Raw genomic sequence first — 20594 nt, forward strand, 5'->3', positions numbered from 1 at the left:
TGTGAGTGTGCCACTATGCTTAGACCCTTAGGTTTAAATGAGAGAATTTGAATCTTTGCATCGGTCTTTTGCAGGTCTCTTGGAGCTGGCTCATCGGGAATACCAGGCCGGAGACTACGACAATGCAGAGCGGCACTGTATGCAGTTATGGAAACAAGATCAGGCAAATACTGGAGTTCTGCTACTGTTGTCCAGCATTCACTTCCAGTGCCGAAGACTTGAAAAGTCGGCACATTTCAGCACGCTCGCTATCAAGCAAAACCCATTGCTCGCTGAAGCATACAGGTATGTACTTGTTGATCCACGGTTCTCTTCTGTAACAGAAGCTGCAAAAGTATATAAAAAATCCACATTTTGAGGCGTTTCCCAACGTATTTCCTAAAGCTAACTTTAAACACGGTGTTCTATTGAATGCACCCTGTACAATTTGACTATCTCTCATAAATTAGCGGGCTCACATTGTTTACTCATACAAATTCAGTGGAAAAACACCTGATTAGCGAATCGTTTGCTTTCCAAATGGTTTTATTGAATAATTTTTCAGTAATCTGGGCAACGTTTTCAAAGAGAGGAATCAGCTGCAAGAAGCGCTGGACAATTATCGACATGCTGTGCGATTGAAGCCGGATTTTATAGACGGGTACATTAATTTGGCGGCAGCTCTAGTGGCCGCGGGCGATATGGAACAAGCTGTCCAAGCTTATATTACTGCTCTGCAATACAACCCGGTGAGCGTTCTTGGAAAATTTGATGTAAATCTCATTGCTAACCCTGTTTGTTTTGGCCAGGACCTTTATTGCGTGCGTAGCGATCTTGGCAACCTCCTGAAAGCTTTGGGGCGCTTAGACGAAGCTAAGGTAAGTGTCTGATCAGTTTAATCGCTTAGATATCGAATCCAACCCCCTCACTGAATTGCCAGAAAGTGTTTTGGTCAATAATCCTTGATTTGAGGACAGATTTTGCGAGATTGGCGTACACAGTTTAATTGGCGCAGTACTGTAGGGCGTTTTTGTTTCGTAATTAGTTGGTATTATTTGCGTAATTGTTTTGATGCGTAGCACTTGGCGTAAACAGATCGTTATGCTCGAAAACAGCGCTGTGCTTCTTTAGACCATTGGATGACTGGATGAAGAAGGACGGACTGCTTGTTTTTCTGCAGCAAATAATCATCCTAATGGTCTGTTGTTGTTCATAGACAAGACACCAGATAGATGGTTCTTTGCTGTACTTTTTCAGGTGCGCTTTGGCGCAAACAACTCTAAACTATCTATTGGCTAAAACACATTCTGGCCCGACTTTTATGACTAGTTTTCAGTTGAGTTTGCTGTTTATCACCTAATAGAAGGCAGAAAGTCTAGAGTCAGTTCAGCGTCACAAAAGTCGTTTCCAGTCCAGGGTGCTCCATCCAACCATCATTTTTTTTATACACAGTGGATGTTTGCTTTGAGTGGCGCATCCTGTATTTGGCCAACCGTGTCTACCGGAAAAATAGGGTTTGCCTAATGTATTTTTACACAGAACCAGAAAAAGAGCACGTCTGGAAATTGCCACAATCACGCTTTTCTATATCAAAGAAAATTAAGAACACGTTTCTGTTTTGTTTATTAGAGCGCCCCTATTTGCCTGGGGCTTTTGCATCCTTTACCAAATAGTCGTAAGATATTTATGTCCTAAGATACTGCAAGACTAATAATAAGAATCTGTGCAATTTCCAGGTAAAATTATTAGCTTTTTGGCGACAACTGCAGGTCGGTCAAGACCTTTCGCTCTCCCCTCTTCTACCTGTGTAGTTTAGTAAACCCAAACGTTTGAGAGATAATTAAACTCAAATTTACCGTTAGATAACAGGTACTACTGCGATAACGACCACTATCCAGTGTGCGGTTCTACGTTGGCGTTGATTTCATTAAGGCCCTGTATATGTAGAGCAGGTAAAGTAAATAAAACCAGTGTGCGAGATCGAGACGACACTTACGATGTTGCCTCTGTATCTCTCAATGTTTTTGTTTTTAGTTTCTTTCACCCTTCGGCACTACTGCGTAAGTTCAAAGTCATTCATGATCTTCAAACGCTTTGTGTTATTATGTGGCGATTTTGCGTAGGGCTGTTGCCGTTTGAGCGTAGACAATTGATTGGCTGGAGGCGAATGTTTGGATTCCTGATTCCAATGTGTTTTCGCCGTGAGCGATTTAATCCAGACATCTGTTTCCAGCTGAAGAACATGCGTAAGCGTAGCAATGTGCAGCACTGGCGTTAATCCATCCATCCTGGAAATTGGGGAATGTGGCACTCACAGACTGCGCGCAATGCGAACAACTTAGCGAACTATAGGCTGTTTTTCCTTGACAACGACTAACCGGAAATTTTCTTTTCTTTTTTTTTGGGTGTTTCAATTGACCAATTAGGCATGCTATCTGAAGGCGATCGAGACCAGGCCCGATTTTGCGGTGGCGTGGAGTAATCTGGGCTGTGTGTTCAATGCGCAAAGCGAGATCTGGCTGGCGATTCACCACTTCGAAAAGGCAGTGGCTTTAGATCCCAACTTCCTCGATGCTTATATCAATTTAGGCAATGTGCTGAAAGAAGCGCGGATTTTCGACAGGTGAGTTTTTCATAGTTTTCTTGCTTGATGATTTTTAAACTGACTCTGTCTTATCATGTCCAAAGGTTTATAGTTAAAAAAAAAACCGTGTGTGTCTTGGCACTAGAGTCCGGACTAGAATAGCCAGATGTTGAAATCGGTCCAGGGCTTTGCCCCCCCGGCCGACTTGGCTTGATTCAACATTTTTCCTGGTTCGATTCGGATTGAAACGGTTTACCTCAACAAATTGAAGAACCATTTCCTAGTTGAACAAGAACAAATCCAATTATCGGATTAGAAAAAAATGTTTCGTGTTTGCGCTGGTTTATCTATCAGTAAATAATTCCTCGATATGTTTATCTGTGATGGAAATTTTCCAATGAAAACCTTGGTTCCTGCGGCGCTAAAATACGATCTTACATCACTTACCAGTTCCCTGCCTAAGCAAAGCGGAATATTGGCAAACGAACTTGTATAAGATTAATCAGTACTACGTTATTCAACTCAAACATACGTCAGACAATGGGGTAATTTGGATGTTTGCCAACCTTTTGCCAACTTATATATAAGCTTTTTGTAGATACTTTGGGGTAATAGAGAGAACCGATGATTAAAATCAAGTTAGGGAGGACATCGACGAATTTCGCTGAAAGCCAACAGCAAAGTGCGGAGCATTTGCAATTTTTATTAGCAATTTGTAAATCCCTTCTCATCTACTTCCTGCTTGATATCCGCAAGCTTTTGCGTTTTAGGCACATGCGGAAGTTTTCATTTATACGTTCAAACTTAGGTGGAGTTGTGCAACTGACTAGTTTCCCGTTGTTAGTTTCTATTAAACAAGAACATCGACTGTTTGGTGATAGTCTTTGTCGATAACATTTCGGCAATTTATATTCCGCTTTAATACGAAAATTCCATCGATTCTCGTCGGGTGTTTTTCATATCAACCATCCATCATTAAGCCAATCTCAATAACAACCCATGACTGGCTAGAATCGTTATGTTCCGGTCCTCTTGGCAATGGGCGAATAGAAAAACGGGCCGTTTTACGAAAATATTGAATATCAACGGTCCCTCTGTCTGCCGATAAAAGCGGGTTTGAGTGGGCCCTGGATCGGCGCCAGGCCTGCCTTCGAGAAGACCTGACTGGATTTGAGAACAGCGAAAATCTGATTTAGTATTTTTAGGCGCGGTTTAATTTAATTGGGAAAAAAGATGCTTGAAATGGGATTTTAGAAAAAAGGAGCTTCCCATTAAAACTAGGACGATAGAGATCGTCTCTTGTCGTTGCCCCGCCGTCGTGCGTTAGCCTTTCCGTCTGGAAACTCCCACTTGTCATTTTCTCTGGCCCACATTTCGCGTATTCGAGAGATTTTTCCCATTTTCGCCCAGTTCCAGTCGTCTTCGGGCCGATGCACGGCGCGGACCGGCTTTCGGGTCTCGTCAGTTGACGGTTTTCGCACGCGATTCTTCGACATGCCCACGGTAAACCCATCGATGGGATGGATTTTCAATGCGTGGTGGTCTACACGATCATTCGCATTCCCACACCCCCTGACGAAGAGTGGAATGATGCGGATGAACAGAGTGGTGGGTGTGTGGGGTGGGTCAAACGCCAACTCAAAAGGTGAGCTCATCCGCATTGTTTTTTTGCCGAAAAAATTGAATTTTCGCATTCACAGAGAAAAGTTTCTTGGCTTGCGTTTCTGTTGAAATGTACTCTTCCCCCGTTGGCTGGATTGGTCTTTCTCGATTTCGTAGTTCCCCATCAAATGCCTGATATTCGTTAGTTTTTAACGTTTTAACATGAAAACTCACGCTTCAGACTCGAGTCAATAAAATTCTGGTAATCTAGCGTTCTGATCTTGTTCTTGTTATTTTATTCTTACCCAACAGTTGAGGGCTGAAACATTAATTTTATTGACGTGTTTTCCCCTTCTTTACCCTCCATTTACAGTTGTATGAAGAATGGAAGAATTCCTTACAGTATGTGGCATGGTATCAATCATAAAACCATTTGTATTTTCCTTGGAAGCATTAAAAGCCGCAAAAAATGGCAATGTGCAAGGGAAACCTCACGAAGAGTTACAATAATATAGCAAGAGTGGAAAACTCTGACGTTAGATCTGCACGCCCAGTTATTAATGGGTTATTTTTAGCAATTTGTGGGGGAGTCCATCGCAATTGCGCTTCTCCGACCGAACTTTGTAACTCAATCAACAAATTAGAACGCTAATAAGACCCGTCATGTTGATGTAATGAAGACCGACAGGAAGCACTGCTGTTCCTAACGTTATTTCAGGGCTGCGTGTTTTGCAATTAAAGCTTATTGAGGAACATCATCAGGTTTAAATAAACAGAGGCAATCGACAATAACATTAATGCGAGTGGAAACTGTGTCTGAATCGATTGTACGCCTGTGAGTTTCCCCGGCAAAACAACTTTGCCCCAATTTACACATGATTGACTTAATAGGTTTAGTTCCCTTGTCTTGAAATTAGAAAAGATCTGCAACATTGTAGATTAATGATTCGATTTGATTTTTTTAGGGCGGTAGCAGCATATCTAAGGGCGTTAAACTTATCCCCAAACAATGCAGTGGTGCACGGCAATCTTGCATGCGTATACTACGAACAAGGACTTATCGACTTGGCCATTGATACGTATCGAAGGGCCATTGAGCTGCAACCCAATTTTCCCGATGCTTATTGCAATTTGGCGAATGCGCTCAAGGAGAAGGGCCAGGTAATTACCAAACCGTCCGATTTTAACTGGAGAAAGTTGATGAAAGCACAGACCTTTTCATGCGTCCAGTTGATTTTAAATTGATCCCTCTTACGTGATCTATTTTTAATGGACCCCGCCCTCATATTAGATGCAAGGTTACTCCATTGAATTTTGAAGCGAATAAAAGATTTGGCCGGTACACTTGTGCTGAGTGCGTTTTTTGGATGTTGGATTTCACCCACGCCGCCAATTGATTGATTACAGCTGAATGGAGTAACCTTTTAGTCAGTTGGTTTGCATCGGGTGTTCTGTGATTTGCAAATTGTCTCTCACAATGGTGCGTTAAAATCAGCAAAACTGTTCTAAATTTAACTAAAACCTCAAATTGTGCAACTTTTCCTTGAATCGCCTGCAATTCCAAATTGTTGCTGACTTAGTATTATGTCGCAGGTTTCGGAAGCTGAAGATTGCTACAATACGGCATTGCGACTATGCCCAAGCCATGCAGACTCTCTAAACAATCTGGCCAACATTAAAAGAGAGCAAGGATTGATTGAAGAAGCGACTCGTTTGTATTTGAAGGCCCTGGAAGTGTTTCCGGAATTTGCCGCCGCTCACAGTAACTTGGCTTCTGTACTCCAACAACAGGGCAAACTGAACGAAGCACTGATGCATTACAAAGAAGCCATTCGAATCCAGCCGACGTTTGCTGACGCGTATTCCAACATGGGTAGGCGCGGAATTGGGTCGGAGCTGGGATTTAGATGCTAATTAGTAAATGTGCGTTTTAAGGAAATACACTGAAGGAGATGCAAGACGTTGCTGGCGCACTGCAATGCTATACCAGGGCGATTCAGATCAATCCGGCGTTTGCCGATGCTCACAGCAATTTGGCCAGTATTCACAAAGATTCCGGCAACATTCCTGAAGCCATCCAATCGTACCGCACGGCATTAAAGTTGAAGCCGGATTTTCCAGATGCGTATTGCAATTTGGCCCATTGCTTACAGATCGTGTGCGATTGGACCGACTACGAAGGCAGAATGAAGAAATTGGTAAACATTGTTGCGGATCAATTGGAGAAAAACCGTTTGCCGTCGGTGCATCCTCATCATTCTATGCTGTACCCGCTTTCTCATGATTTCCGAAAGGTAAGCAAAGCCGATTTCTAGAAGTAATCGCGTTCTTACGTCCAGGCGGTTTTTTATAGGCAATTGCTGCTAGACATGCCAATCTATGCTTGGAGAAAATTTCTGTTCTTCACAAGCCGCCATATAGATTTCTGGCTGAATTGAAAGGGCGGATTCGCGTTGGGTATGTGAGCAGCGACTTCGGCAACCATCCAACTTCTCACTTGATGCAATCGGTTCCTGGTTTGCATGATAGGACCAGAGTGAGTAACCCCATGAAAAAAATCAGCACATGTGTTAACTTTTGATTGTTACAGATCGAAGTGTTCTGCTACGCTTTGAGTCAAGACGACGGAACCACGTTCAGAAGCAAAATTTCCAGGGAGTGTGAACACTTTATCGATTTATCAGGAGAGCCGTGCAACGGCAAAGCTGCCGACCGCATTTACTCAGACAACATTCACATTTTAGTGAACATGAACGGATATACTAAAGGAGCGCGTAATGAGATATTTGCCTTGCGACCAGCACCCGTTCAGGTACGAAATCCACTTGCTAAACTCTACGTGAGTCGATACATGGTAAAAGTAGCTGTTACATATTAGTTCTCGCCCAAAAGTCACCCACTTTTTTAAAGAATTGACTGACAGTGTTGCGTTTGCAGGTAATGTGGCTGGGTTATCCGGGAACAAGTGGAGCAAGTTTTATGGACTATTTGGTAACTGATGTGGTTACATCTCCGCTAGAATTGGCGAGCCAATACAGTGAAAAACTAGCCTACATGCCCTACACGTATTTTGTGGGCGACCACAAGCAAATGTTTCCCCATTTGAAGGAGCGCTTAATTGTGTCTGATCGGAGCGCCATTGGCAATGGGCTGGCAGATAATGTTGCCATCATCAACGCCACCGATCTTTCGCCGCTGGTCGAACACACTGATATTAAAGAAGTGAAGGAAATAGTCAAGTCTGCGATGCCCGATGTGGAAATCAGTCTGAAAGTTGCTGAGTTGCCCACGACGACTCCCATTGAAAATATGATAGCCTCCGGACAAATCCAGACTTCCGTAAACGGAGTTCTGGTGCAAAACGGCTTGGCGACCACGCAGACCAACAACAAAGCCGCTACTGGCGAGGAAGTTCCTCAAAATATCGTTATAACCACCAGGCAACAATATGGGTTGCCCGATGATGCTGTGGTCTACTGCAACTTCAATCAGCTATATAAAATCGACCCTTTGACTTTACATATGTGGGTGAGTTTTTTGTCGTTGGCCGATTGGCAAAGTCTCAAGTTAATATCAATCCTTTCTTAGGCGAATATTTTGAAAGCTGTCCCAAATGCGGTATTGTGGTTGTTGCGGTTTCCGGCAGTGGGCGAGCAGAATATACTGCATACAGCCCAACAGTTGGGTTTGACTCCTGGCCGTATTCTCTTCAGCAACGTTGCTGCCAAAGAAGAACACGTTAGACGAGGGCAATTAGCTGATGTTTGTCTGGATACGCCACTATGTAATGGTCACACTACTAGGTAACGCTCTACATTATAAGCCTGGCAAGTCCTTATTTGAATTTTTTTTTTCAGTATGGATGTTTTATGGACTGGTACGCCCGTGGTCACGTTCCCGAGCGAAACTCTTGCTTCAAGAGTTGCAGCCAGTCAATTAAACACTCTGGGGTGTCCGGAGTTGATCGCTAGAAGCAGACAAGAGTATGAAAGCATCGCAATCCGCTTGGGCACTGACAAAGAATTGTGAGCAACTTTTTGTTGGCGTTGTTTGCATGTATGTTTAACTACATGATTTAATTGCAGCTTGAAGGCGATGCGGCACAAGGTATGGACCGCTAGATCGACGTCGCCCTTGTTCGACTGCAAAATTTACGCGGAAGGTCTCGAACTGCTCTACTTCAAAATGTGGGAGCGATTTTCCAAAGGGCTGAAACCAGAGCACATCACCAACACGACTATTAAAAGGTGGCCATAAATAAACGTTATTTCCTAACGGGTTTGTCGGCTTGTCTTCTCATCACTGGGCGGCGTTTTGAATTCAAAGACATTGGAAGGTTGACAAAGTGGTACGCAGTTTGTGATAGCAACTTCTTTTTGTGGACAAGATGTTTTGTGAGTTGCGTTCTGTTTTTATTGTTTTTTCACAGTTCTACGTTAGCGGAAGCATTGGCTTCCAGGGTGAGGAAATGAGCTTGTAAATATAATCAGTGTGCGTCTTTGCAGAGATGAGAATAAGTTATTCATTTAGTCTTTAATATGACATTGATTAAGCAGTCTTGTGAATAAATTACTGCATAATTAAACCTGTTTTTATTATGCTAAATGATTGTGTGTGCGATTTAACAGAACAGTGAGATGGAGAAAAGGCGTGAAAACGTCGATTATGAGACCGACATTTACTAAGCTAAGTGTACATTTTTTCTGTGCTCATGCTTTTAAGTTTCATGCGTTGCTAGTGAGTAAAAGTTTAAACCTAAAAGGGGGTTTTAAAATAAACCCCCATTACAAATATACATGTTGCCATGTCTTCATAAAAACCAAATGAATAATAGATGAAAAGTTGTGTAAAAGTATGTGTCCAAGAGAGATAGCAAGATCGCGGCAACATCATTCATTATGTTTTGACAATTGACATTGTCAAATTCCAATCTTTAACCTCCGTGATTTGTGTACTGCTTCTGTGCATTTTTTTCTATTATAAACAAAACTTGCGGTTTCTTATTATCGCATTTTCCTTCAACATGGTAGCGGATAATAAGAGGAAAGCCGATGAATCGGCTCTCGTGCCAGTGCAGAAGAAGTCGAAACAAGACGTGGCCCTCACTAGCAAGAACAAACAAGTCAGCCAGCTTCAGCCTGTAAGTAGTGGATGCGATTGGAAATCCAGTTCGTAACCTGCTTTATGTTGTTTAGAGTGCCTCTAAAATAACACAGTTTAAGCGAAAAGTCTGGGGAATTGTTCATAAGCATTTTCAAATGTCTGGTTTGCAGCACATCAACCCGGGTGTTTACACGGGAAAATACGGTTGCTGAGTGCCACTTACTGCAAAACGTGTTTTGCACACTAACAAATCATGATTACACTCTTAAAAAGTTCACGAAAGCCCATGAAAACCTAGTTTTGATGAAACATTTCTCAAATTGAGGTTATGCAACACATCAACAGTTCGATAGTAGTTCATTTTACTTAGGAAATGCTCCTTTCTCTATTGGACCTCTGAAGAGGCCTAATAATACGAAAAGTCCGATGCAAATAGCAAGAAAGTGCAACTCGTAACATTATTTCAGGCCCCTGCACGTACGTCGAACCTTTTTGCCCCTATTATGGTCTGTGAGGGCCATGAGGGCGAAATATTTTCGGTAGATTTCCACCCCGAAGGACAGTACTTTGCCACATCCGGTTTCGACCGCAAGATATGTAAGTTTGCCCTCACATCAATTGCAGAAGTCGCTCAAACCCTCTAATTCTAGTTCTATGGGGCGTCTATGGGGAATGCGACAATATTTCCGTAATGACTGGACATACAGGATCAATAACGGAGCTGCACTTTACGACCGATGGAGCCAACATTGTGACTGCTTCTACCGACTACACGTTGGGGCTATGGGATATTGTTACTGGGCAAAGAGTGAAGCGATTCAAAGGTGCAGTAATTGCTTAACTGAATTTTAACGAACAGTTAAAGAAGCAATCATTTCAGGACATACAGCGTTCGCAAATTGCGCACAACCCTCCCGAAGGGGGCCCCAGATGATCGTGTCAGGGGGTGACGACAGTACAGTCAGACTATGGGACCAAAGGAAGAAACAATGCGCCGGAACCATGAACTCTGTTTATCAAACAACGGCGGTTTGCTTTAACGACACAGCCGAGACTGTTTTCAGTGGAGGCGTCGACAATGATATTAAGGTTTTACTTGACTGGGTCCATTAAAGATCACGCTGTTTAAAGCAAAGTTCTACCGCAGGTTTGGGATACTCGCAAGAAGGAAATCACTTACGCCATGAAAGGACACACGGATACAATCACAGGATTGGCGTTGAGCAACGATGGCTCATACTTGCTGAGCAATTCAATGGACAACACTTTGCGAATTTGGGACGTCAGGCCCTTCGCTCCAGTGGAACGATGCGTGAAAATCTTCAGTGGACATCAGCACAACTTCGAGAAGAACCTGCTGAGATGTGCCTGGTCGCCAGATGGCAATAAGGCAAGGCCTGTGATTGGGTTAAAGTTGCTTACATGCTTACGGGAATGTTGCTTTAGGTGAGCGGAGGCTCAGCTGATCGATTCGTGTACATTTGGGACACCTCGTCCAGGCGAATCATCTACAAACTGCCTGGACACAGTGGCTGTGTGAATAGCGTGGCTTTCCACCCCAACGAGCCAATCGTTGTGTCAGTAGGAAGCGATAAAATGGTGTATATTGGAGAAATTGATTAGGTGTATAGAGTTAGGCTGAACGTGAAGGAATTGTAATAAAACACACATTTAACTTGTGGATGTTGAATATTTATTCCTGGAAAGTTTAGGATTTGTCCAACTCATTCCTAAACACTTTCGGACCTTCGTCTACCCAGTGGTTGGTAGTGAGGATAAACCGAAGGCAGAATGTACTTCCTTTACATTATATACAAACTAAGCTTTTGGTATTAAAAATATTTCATTCTTTGGCCCTAGCGAGGGCCAACCAGACAAAGCAAGCTATAAAAATTACAAATTACGTAAATGCTTCTTTAAACTATATTAACAATTAACCGAATACCAGGTGTAGAACAGTGAAAACATGTTATTGTCAATGCACATACACCCAGTTTAACTGAAAAATCACAACGCTTAACATCTTCGGTAAGTGACCTCTTGCCAAAAACTACTAAGTTTGCGATGCAAGTATCAATCACCATCCGCACTGAGGAAGTGAGTCTACTGACCACAACAATAATAGGAATCTTACAAGGGTTTCCCATATAAAAAATCAAAAACTTAGGCTTAAATACTTTACCTGACAGAACGCGAATATGTCCATCAAGAGTCGCACTGAAGTCACAAATGACCAAACTAAGGTGCAGTGGTATCACATTGGTACAAGGAATACAATCAAAGACATCATCCAGTCTGATACTTTAGCAATGACCGCTTTGATGGTTGTTATTAGCAGACTTCTCCAGATGGGCGGGCACAGTATATTCGAAAAAGGGGAATGTATCGTGTGCTTTAGTCAGTTGCCAGTTTCTCACAAGAATTTCACTTTCACTTCTTTAAAACCACTTGCTCTGTATAATACAGGGAATTTGGGTATTTTTTGCGGTTCTTATGCATCCAAGTCGTTGATGAAAAGCACTTCTCGGTTTTTAAGGCCGGCTTCTTCGAGAGTTTGGACTTTCCCCAATTGTTGCGCTGGTCGGCAGTTTAGCACCCGCTTAGGGAAGTTCGTGGTTATTTCAAACGAATCGGGAGAATGAGGGTGACAGAAGACGAAGTAGAAGACGTGCTAAGGGAAAACATGAGATTATATTCACTATAGGAAATGTTGCAGTAAGGCTTAGCAAGTAGTGCTCACCTCTAGCGAGTGCGATTTCAGAAATCTTCTCTCTAGACGCATCCCTGAGGGCAGCTTGAACACCACATGAACCGCATCAGGGTGTGATAAGTCCGGTTCTGAAGGCACCTTGTCGACTGAATCAATTTTTTCCTTCTGCAAGGCATGTTTTCGTTCCTCTTCCTCTCTAGCTGCCTGTATAAAAAAACCGTTAATACAGTGACTGCAACTTGAAATTCCCGCTCCCTCTTGCCTGCTCGATTTGCCGTTTTGCCTCTTCTTCGGCCCTTTTGCGTTCTTCCTTTCGCTGCTCCTTCAGCTGGTCCGCTTTTAGGCTTTCCAAAAAGGCTGCGTCTTGGTGCTGGCGCAATGTCCTTTAAACAATCGCCTGCCTTAGTGAGGACAATTAAAAACTCTTAATATCGCCAACCTGTTTATGCTCTGCTCAAATCGGTCGGCTCTTGCTTGGACCAGATTCACCTCAAATTCGTTCACGATGGTCCTCATCCTTTGCAGCAAAAGATCAGGCTCTGAATGACCTTCCAATCTGCCAACTATGGTCATCCTGCAGAAACATGTGACATTTTTACGGATTTTTAGATGAACGAGTGCTTACCTGTTCTCTTTGAGCACCAGTAGTGCCATGAAGGGAAAATATCCACACCTAACTGCAGTCATTGAACGCTTGCCTTCTTCCGAAGTGGCCGAGCACGCCCAAAACAGGAAATTGCTGTTAATATATCGGACAACTTCAGGATTTGATAATGTGCGACGACAAAATGGGTCTGCGTCCACTGCGTCTGGATCGTGTAGATAAACTGCCAGAAATCGCAGCTCTCTTTTTGCATCATTTAACACCTGTGCAAAAGTCCCTTGATAAAACACTGGATGTTCACAGCCATATTTCTCCTCATATGTCTGGATAAACTGCATGACTTCCTGCAGTGGATCCGTTCTAGGTCTGTATTCCAAGCCTGAAAAACAGTGCTGTTTATTACTAACACTTGATTTCAGTCAAGATGCCTACCTAGCAATCGCCTTGTTAGCTGTAACACCGTAATAAGAGTGCTGTAGCAAACGTTCCACATGAACCCGACAATCGCCCTAAAATATCTCTTAAATCCCGAGCCTGACCCGTCCGTAGGTGGGGCGAAATATATTAGCTGCCCCAAGAGATCATTGACCACTGCAGGAGGCCTGGATTCAGTGGCGTAGACCGAGGGCCTCCCTTCGCGAATATTCAGCTGCTCTTGGACTGCCACTTCCAAGTTCCACTGGTGTCTTTGCAAAACGTCCCGGCATATTGTAATGTCTTCAATGCCTAAAGAAACGAACTGGAGCATGTTGGAATTGAGAGAAACACTTAAGTTACCTGTCAGGTCTTGGAATTGCAGCACTTTCTCTGTCTGGTCGCTAGTAAGGCCTAAGCCTCCATTTTCGTTGGGATAATCCATTGTGCAGCTTACTGTAAGTTTTTACCGTTTAGTTATTTTCAGCAAATAGATCCTTCGCGGTAAATCATAAAGGGCCGTAAATGTGGTGGATATTTGGAACGTCACAATTACATTTATTACTTTACTACCAGAACTTATTACACAAAGCCTGATGTGATGGCTGATCTGTCAGGGCAATGACAAGTCGAAAACATAGAAAACAAGTCAGTGTCATAGGGAAGTTTTCTTGATTATCAATTAAAAGGGGCCAAAACACTGTTCAATTAGCAAAAGAATTGTTAGTGAGTCTGTCTAAATGAAGAGGAATATTGTTCACGTGCTGAGAGTCTGAGACATTCTGTACAAAAGGAATAATTAGAAATATTTTAAAAATGTTGAGTGAGTCTTCGCAAGGATGGCGCCTCAAGCGGTTTTTCAGTGAAATGTCACATGCCAAAACTAATCGGCTAGTAGAAAATGGCGAATTGTAAATGATGTGTGTGTGGTGTTGTGTTGATAGTTATTTTCTTTTATTTTGCGATGTCCGGTACACCGTCAACACGTCGAAATGGGGCACAGAAGATCCGTTTAACCAGTGAGTATTGGCGGGGCGCCACATAAACCACCCTTAACGACCGGAAATTCATTTAAAAGCCAATTTTCCGCAACTGTCAAACAATATGGCCTCAATCAAAAGGGACCTCCCAAGTTTATTAATTCGTGATGTAATATTACTAATTGAAATGTGTCTTTTGCAGTTCTTTGCGCCAGGAACCTAGTGCGGAAAGATCTGTTTCGTAAGTGGCTTTCGCGACTACAGCCTTGAAGGCGTAAACAAGTGGTCAACAGCATTTCTAAGTGTACATGGGTTTTAGGGCTTCCCGATCCATTTGCTAAGATATCGGTGGACGGAAGTGGGCAGTGCCACTCAACCGAAACGGTGAAAAACACCTTGGATCCGAAATGGAATTCACACTACGACCTGTACATTGGCAAGAACGACACCATCACTATTTCAGTGTGGAATCATCGCAAAGTGCACAAGAGACAGGGTAGCGGATTTTTGGGGTGTGTGAGGATCGTTAACTCGTTGATTCAGAGGCTGAAGGATACAGGATGTAAGTTCAATTAGTATTGTATCTCATCAGTAGCAAGCAAACGCTCTTTTTGTTAATCTTCTATCGGGTCTGTTGCTGGTGCTTAATTCGAGATTTAAAAAGCAACAGTTTTCTGTAAACATTTCAATTTGGGTCTAATGACGCTGGGGCGTTTAGTTAACTTATTTTCCAAAATTCTTCTTATATGAGCAAATCTTGGGAAAACATCATTAATTAATTAAAAACCTTCGCTTTATCAGGAAATAACAAAGTACTGTTAGCCATAATTATTATTAGTGCAATATAACGAATCATAAACCAATTGTAGGCAGGATTACTTAATCAGGACAATAGTGGAAAGTATTTATGACTCTAAACACGTTTTAGATGTATAAGAGGATTTTGCAATTGTACTATTATGAGACAGTAACTTACAACAGAAATCGTTTGAAAAAAATGAAACGCGTCCTGGATTGCCGAATGTTTCAATTCCAACAAATTGCGAGGAAATCATTATTTTTTGCGAAACTTCGATATTCTAGATGTGCATGCGATGAATCAATTTACCTTTTTCGCATTAATTAGTATTACCATTGAATTAGAGTTGAGCGGTGCAACAGTGAAAGTGAACGAATTATATTATTTAATATCACTCAAGTGTGCAGAACTTTCTGTTGTTAACACTATCACTATGCATTATGCAAGATTTACAATGCAGTTTCGTGCTCTGTTTCGATGTAACCTACTCGCCAATTAAACAAGTTCAAGTAGAAAACGTGTTGAGGATCCATCCGATCCTCTAATTCTCCATTTACAGCCATCAACACACGACAAATACAGCTAATCTTTATTCATCAATCGCAGTTAAAACACATAAAATAATCGTCTATTTGCAGACCAATGCTTGGACCTGTGCAAATCATCCCAAGACGACAGCGAGCTGGTGAAGGGCCAGATAATAATCTCCTTACTGTCACGTGATGGCCCTTGTGGGGGCACGCCGTTGGCCATTGTAAGTCCTCTGGGCGATATCAGAGGCCCTTTGAACGCGCCCCCAGCGGAAAATGGCAACTGCGACGTGCAGAACGGCCCTGTAGAAGATTTGCCTCCAGGCTGGGAGGAGCGACGGGCCTCCAATGGACGGCCTTACTTTGTAAATCACGTCACCAAGTCGACCCAGTGGATCCGACCGCAGCTGAACGGAAAAGTGGTGGCTGTAAATAGGTTCCGATCGGGCCATAATCATGAAGCTAATGGGAATGTGAATAATAACGAGATTATGTAAGGGCCATCATGCCGTCTTCTAGTGACTTCATGTATCAAGTGGTAGATTTTACAGGATTGATGCGGAACCAGTGAATAATAATAACCAGATTGAGATGTCCCAACCTCTAACGCCTGGGTCCAGCGCTTCTTTGGGGTCCCCAATGGTTAGTCCCCAGCATAACGAATCCAGGCAGGCTGCAGTGAATGTTGCAGTCACTGCATCTCCTTCCGAATCAAGAGCACTGCTTTTAACCGCTTTGCCGGGCACTGCAAGTGAACCTAGTCATGTTAGTGGCAGCCCGGTTGCATCTGCTAGTTCCACTACAGGTAAGTGCTAGGATTTGTCTATTGATTGCTCTAAATTTGCGCCAAACCGCAGGTCCCAGTGCAAGCGTGAGCAGCAGTGTTGGGCCGCAGACAAACGGGCAAAGTCCTCAAAGGATGCCCACGAACAGAGAGAGGAGGGTTCGGGCTATAGAGGAAAAGCGCGATGGAAGCAGCAGACGTAGAGGAGGTCGCAATCGCAATTCAGTATTAGCGGCTCAAGCGGCTGCTCAAGTTGCAGCTGCTGTGGGTCAGTCAGCGGCCAATGGGAACGTTAGTGGATCGAAGCTCGACTTACCGGCGGGATTTGGTACATAGAACACATTTCAACATTGGCAAGCTTGTGATTAAAAACGATTGCCTTTTAACTTAGAACTGCGCACTACGCAGCAAGGCCAGGTTTACTTCTATCATATCCCAACGGGAGTTTCTACGTGGCATGATCCGAGAATACCCAAAGACTTGACGCCCTTAAGCCTAGCTTTGGACCACTTGGGGCCTTTACCCTCAGGCTGGGAAATGCGGCAAACCACTTCAGGCAGAGTGAGCATTTTTGGCTGAATTGTCCAACATTTGTGGAAACTAACTAATCTGTCTCGATAGATTTACTTTGTCGATCACAATAGCCGCACGACGCAATTTACGGATCCCCGCCTAAACTCGCAAATTCTGAATAACATTCTTAAGAGAGTGACACCACAAGCTGTTCAGCACAACGGCCAGCCGCCAGTCAGCACTGCCACAGTCCCGTTAAGCGTTAGCACGGCCACAACTACAACAGCGCCAGCTTCTGCTAGTGTTGTTAACAATGTAGTGGCTGCGGCGCCCCAGAATGCCGCCCCGGTCTCTCCCAGGCCCCGCGTTTATGAGGATTTGCCTCAGGTAAGTCCGATTTGTGTTAAAACCTGCCAGGTTGCTGATTTACGATTTCCATTTCAGGGCCTGCTGAGTGAAAGTGAGCATTTACCGAAGTACCGAAGAGATTTGGTCGCGAAGCTCAAGGTGCTGAGAGCTGAGTTGACGGCACTGCAGCCACAAAGCGGCCATTGTCGACTAGAGGTGTCCAGGACTGAAGTATTTGAAGAGAGTTACAGGTAATTGGGCTATTCTAGATTTCGCTTCTGATTCTGACTGCCTTTTCAACTAAATTGCAGACTTATAATGAAAATGCGACCAAAAGACATGCGTAAGCGACTAATGGTTAAGTTCCGTGGCGAGGAAGGCTTGGACTATGGGGGAATCGCCCGCGAGTGGCTCCACTTGCTTTCCAGGGAAATGTTGAATCCCCAATACGGGTTGTTTCAATACAGCCGGGACGATCACTACACGTTGCAAATCAATCCCGATTCCTCCGTCAATCCCGAGCATTTGTCCTACTTTCATTTCGTCGGGCGGATATTGGGGATAGCAGTGTTCCATAACCACCAACTGGAGGGCGGTTTTACGCTCCCCTTCTACAAACAGCTGCTGAACAAGCCAATTACACTGCAGGATATTGAGGGGGTCGACCCCGAGTTGCACAGAAGTCTCACTTGGATGCTGTAAGTGGTCGCACCGTTTCTGAATACGTCTTCGTACAATTAATTGGTCCTTGTTTAGCGAAAACAACATCGATGATGTTCTGGATACCTCTTTCTCCGTGGAGAATAACAGCTTTGGGGTGGTGAAAGTGCACGAACTGAAAACTGGAGGCTCCAGCATAACAGTCACCGAAGACAACAAAAGAGAGTATGTGAAGCTCTATGTGAATTACAGATTCATGAGGGGCATAGAGCAGCAGTTCCTGGCGCTCCAAAAAGGGTTCATCGAGCTCATTCCACCCGCCTCGTTGAGGCCTTTTGATGAAAGAGAGTTGGAATTGGTGATTAGTGGAATTGGTAAGGACTTTGTAACATTTTACTGCATCCGGATTGAAGATTAAGAACGTTTTTCTTTGATTTCTAGGGTCAATCGACATAGCTGATTGGCGCTCTCATACTAGAATGAAGCATTGCACTGCTGAAACGCCAGTTGTGCAATGGTTTTGGCAAGTGGTCGAGTCCTATTCAGAAGAGATGCGTGCTCGGTTGTTGCAGTTTGTCACTGGCAGCTCGCGAGTGCCGCTCCAAGGGTTTAAGGCCTTGCAAGGCAAGTAACTGACGGCTTTTACATAGTTTACGGCATTAAACCCGAACTTTGATTAATTCTAGGCAGTACCGGTGCAGCAGGCCCACGTCTTTTCACGATTCACTGTATTGAAGCTCCACCGCAGAACCTTCCGAAGGCCCACACCTGCTTTAACCGAATAGACATCCCGCCCTATGAGACGTACCAGGCGTTGTACGAAAAACTGACTCAAGCAGTTGAGGAAACTTGCGGCTTCGCCGTTGAATGATAGAAGCATTAAGGTAAGTAAGCATTTTTCACAAAAACATTCCTCGATCCGGTGGCAAGCGAATCAAGCGTTTTTGAGTTGAGTATTTCCCACCCCTGCGAACGTTATCTCAAAACTGTGCCTCTAGGTGATGTATGCTCAATCTGTTGAGCAGACACCTACCTTTCATCGCTTCAATGGGCCAACAGTAGTACGCTTTGAAGACTGCTAAGTGCCTTTAAGTCCACTATTGTAATCACCAAGTGCCTACTTGTTACTCAATTATAACACTGCAACGCTCAGCTTCAATTGAAGACGCTTTAGAAAGCAGACGTTTAGGGTCCCGAATTGTTCGTTGGTTGGTGAGAAATTCAATAATATTTGGACTTTGTTTCAACAATCAATCGAACACGATTCGGACATTTTCGCACCAGCATTGTGTTACTGAAGTAAAACTCAAGTTTAGTTTAGTCAGTTCAGCAGTTCACACTTTGTGTTAGATTAGAGGTTTATTTTTGTAGACTTCACTCACTGTGCACATAATTCCAAGGTACGTTTAAGTAATGTTTAATACTCAGTATAGTTTATTCTAAGGTCCTGTTTAAGATTAAGTACAAAAAAGATTGATTGAAGCACAATTGCAACCGATGCATATCAGATGAATGCTAGAAGCACTCACTATTTTAGGGTTGTACGCGAAATGGTCCGGTTATTTATGATTCATGTGTTTTTAACTGGAATACAATGGATATTTCAATCAAGAAAAGTATCGGTTTGTATTTCAAATCGATGTTAAAATAGTGTCATCGTTTTATCTTTCATTGAGCCTGAGACAGAAATTTATTAAAATTGGTGTAACTTTACTAGATCTATTGAAAAGCGGAATTGTGATTTATTTATAACTGTGTATATAATAGATGATGGGGATTTTCCGCCCTGTATTGTTATTGATTAGTTTAAATGTTTATCAGTTGAATTGTATATGAATATGAATATATTGCACAGGTGGCGTTGATAGGCGGATAATTTTTGTTATAAATAATATTTATGTTCAATATTGATGTTACGCGTAAAATAGCCTGTAAATATTTCCCTTTTTTAATCGCATTTTTTGTGAACCCATTATCTTACTATTATTATTATTATTATTTAGCCTTAAATTAAACTAATATATCGCATTTGTACATTTGTGTACAGTATTTTAACGGAATGTCACGAGAATTTGTTTTCTATCACGTTTTTATTTTTCATATTTTCTATTGATCTGATTGGTTTGTTTACGAAAAGCCAGAGATTGATTTATGAATGAATAAATACATATTGCTTTAACAGGACTGTACTTGCCACCACCTGTCAGATTCCATTCATATCCACTTCCTTTAGTTTAGATTATTCAAGCGGATTTTTCGTTGAGTGACGCACTTTATTTATGTATTTTGATTCCAAATCAAATGAATTCCTGGGATTCAGTCATTTATTGTCTATTTATCAATCAAAATACGTTTCGGTGTATTTTTCCACAATCATCAGTTTTTATGTGCAGCGTTGTTGCTGCTTTAAGCCATGCATTTGGACTATTAATTTTGTCCATTATCACGTAACAAAACGAATAAAATACTCAGTATTTTATTCGTTTTGTTTTATTATTGATCGAGACAATAAATGACTGAAACCCAGGAATGAATTTGATTTGGAATTGAAACACAGTCAGGAAATTATATACATTGGAGTTGATGACATTTGTAACGTAAAACAATACTTACACACTTTTCGATCTGTTTCTATTTCTTTAAAAGCTTGCAAAAGTTGATTAGAACCAAACCAAACAAATCACAATCAGATGTCAACAAAGCACGTGTCAAATTACTACTTAACTTTTAGTTGTAATTTTAGCCACCAGGGGGACGGCGTCTGGACTTTTGTTCTTATGTCATCAATAAGCAAGTCTGACAAGTCTCAACTGTCACTCGACGAGTAATTTGACGTTTCGCAGCGCCACCATCGGTAGTTGAACTGGCGACTTCGGAGACTTAAATATAATTGACGGAAGTACATACAACACAGTAGTTTGAAATCAATATTATTCACTATTTGACAAATTTACAGAAACATTAGGAAACTACCACTCTTTCAT

General features: G+C 42.6%; 4 protein-coding genes across 7 annotated transcripts in view; 3 read left to right on the forward strand and 1 right to left on the reverse strand.

Annotated features, from left to right (window-relative positions):
• LOC125503542 (UDP-N-acetylglucosamine--peptide N-acetylglucosaminyltransferase 110 kDa subunit-like) overlaps positions 1-8750 on the forward strand; it is a 9701-nt gene extending 951 nt beyond the window's left edge. The window contains exons 2-14 of the mRNA XM_048664125.1: positions 75-285; positions 545-728; positions 789-857; positions 2406-2602; positions 5131-5326; positions 5759-6038; positions 6101-6459; positions 6519-6701; positions 6756-6977; positions 7103-7693; positions 7754-7968; positions 8023-8190; positions 8251-8750. Coding sequence (XP_048520082.1) covers positions 75-285; positions 545-728; positions 789-857; positions 2406-2602; positions 5131-5326; positions 5759-6038; positions 6101-6459; positions 6519-6701; positions 6756-6977; positions 7103-7693; positions 7754-7968; positions 8023-8190; positions 8251-8422 — 3047 coding nt within the window. The 3' untranslated portion in view covers positions 8423-8750. The remainder of the gene's footprint in view (positions 1-74; positions 286-544; positions 729-788; positions 858-2405; positions 2603-5130; positions 5327-5758; positions 6039-6100; positions 6460-6518; positions 6702-6755; positions 6978-7102; positions 7694-7753; positions 7969-8022; positions 8191-8250) is intronic.
• Positions 8751-9060: 310 nt separating this feature from the next.
• Positions 9061-10949, forward strand: LOC125503545 (U5 small nuclear ribonucleoprotein 40 kDa protein-like). The gene is made up of 6 exons (XM_048664133.1): positions 9061-9305; positions 9736-9865; positions 9919-10092; positions 10149-10357; positions 10416-10658; positions 10715-10949. The coding sequence occupies exons 1-6, from the start codon at positions 9189-9191 to the stop codon at positions 10889-10891; spliced, it is 1050 nt and encodes a 349-aa protein (XP_048520090.1). The 5' UTR covers positions 9061-9188; the 3' UTR covers positions 10892-10949.
• On the reverse strand, positions 10939-13641 carry LOC125503544 (FAS-associated factor 2-like). Its single transcript, XM_048664132.1, has 7 exons — positions 13360-13641; positions 13015-13308; positions 12604-12961; positions 12418-12552; positions 12241-12361; positions 12009-12182; positions 10939-11939 (listed from the first exon to the last, which is right to left on the reverse strand). The coding sequence occupies exons 1-7, from the start codon at positions 13439-13441 to the stop codon at positions 11760-11762; spliced, it is 1344 nt and encodes a 447-aa protein (XP_048520089.1). The 5' UTR covers positions 13442-13641; the 3' UTR covers positions 10939-11759.
• A 215-nt stretch (positions 13642-13856) lies between these two features.
• On the forward strand, positions 13857-20372 carry LOC125503543 (E3 ubiquitin-protein ligase SMURF1-like). 4 transcript variants are annotated; one of them, XM_048664128.1, is made up of 14 exons: positions 13857-14015; positions 14179-14217; positions 14296-14538; positions 15414-15798; positions 15848-16110; positions 16163-16417; positions 16481-16650; positions 16711-16989; positions 17047-17201; positions 17262-17648; positions 17707-17984; positions 18052-18234; positions 18297-18494; positions 20354-20372. In XM_048664128.1, the coding sequence occupies exons 1-13, from the start codon at positions 13961-13963 to the stop codon at positions 18479-18481; spliced, it is 2877 nt and encodes a 958-aa protein (XP_048520085.1). In that variant the 5' UTR covers positions 13857-13960; the 3' UTR covers positions 18482-18494; positions 20354-20372. The 4 variants fall into 4 exon arrangements, with proteins under 4 accessions (XP_048520085.1, XP_048520084.1, XP_048520083.1 ...); XM_048664127.1 differs by lacking the exon at positions 20354-20372 and adding an exon at positions 18609-19789; XM_048664126.1 differs by lacking the exon at positions 20354-20372 and having other exon boundaries at positions 18297-19789.
• The last annotated feature ends 222 nt before the right edge of the window (positions 20373-20594 follow it).

The sequence above is a fragment of the Dendroctonus ponderosae genome, unplaced genomic scaffold, assembly GCF_020466585.1.
Source record: "Dendroctonus ponderosae isolate FM_Combo_2020 unplaced genomic scaffold, Dpon_F_20191213v2 Dpon_F_20191213_2, whole genome shotgun sequence".
Taxonomy (NCBI): domain Eukaryota; kingdom Metazoa; phylum Arthropoda; class Insecta; order Coleoptera; family Curculionidae; genus Dendroctonus; species Dendroctonus ponderosae.

What these genes read in the sequence shown, in the direction of transcription:
- LOC125503544 (XM_048664132.1), bottom strand. Translation starts at nt 13,441, where the DNA reads ATGGATTATCCCAACGAAAATGGAGGCTTAGGCCTTACTAGCGACCAG. An exon ending in GCAATTCCAAGACCTGACAG is followed by an intron (nt 13,309 to 13,359) that starts GTAACTTAAGTG and finishes TCGTTTCTTTAG; the next exon opens with GCATTGAAGACATTACAATA. An exon ending in CTGGTGCTCAAAGAGAACAG is followed by an intron (nt 12,553 to 12,603) that starts GTAAGCACTCGT and finishes ATGTTTCTGCAG; the next exon opens with GATGACCATAGTTGGCAGAT.
- LOC125503543 (XM_048664128.1), top strand. Translation starts at nt 13,961, where the DNA reads ATGTCCGGTACACCGTCAACACGTCGAAATGGGGCACAGAAGATCCGT. An exon ending in ATCTGCTAGTTCCACTACAG is followed by an intron (nt 16,111 to 16,162) that starts GTAAGTGCTAGG and finishes GCCAAACCGCAG; the next exon opens with GTCCCAGTGCAAGCGTGAGC. An exon ending in ATTGGTGATTAGTGGAATTG is followed by an intron (nt 17,985 to 18,051) that starts GTAAGGACTTTG and finishes TTTGATTTCTAG; the next exon opens with GGTCAATCGACATAGCTGAT.
- LOC125503545 (XM_048664133.1), top strand. Translation starts at nt 9,189, where the DNA reads ATGGTAGCGGATAATAAGAGGAAAGCCGATGAATCGGCTCTCGTGCCA. An exon ending in AAGTCAGCCAGCTTCAGCCT is followed by an intron (nt 9,306 to 9,735) that starts GTAAGTAGTGGA and finishes ACATTATTTCAG; the next exon opens with GCCCCTGCACGTACGTCGAA. An exon ending in GCGTCGACAATGATATTAAG is followed by an intron (nt 10,358 to 10,415) that starts GTTTTACTTGAC and finishes GTTCTACCGCAG; the next exon opens with GTTTGGGATACTCGCAAGAA.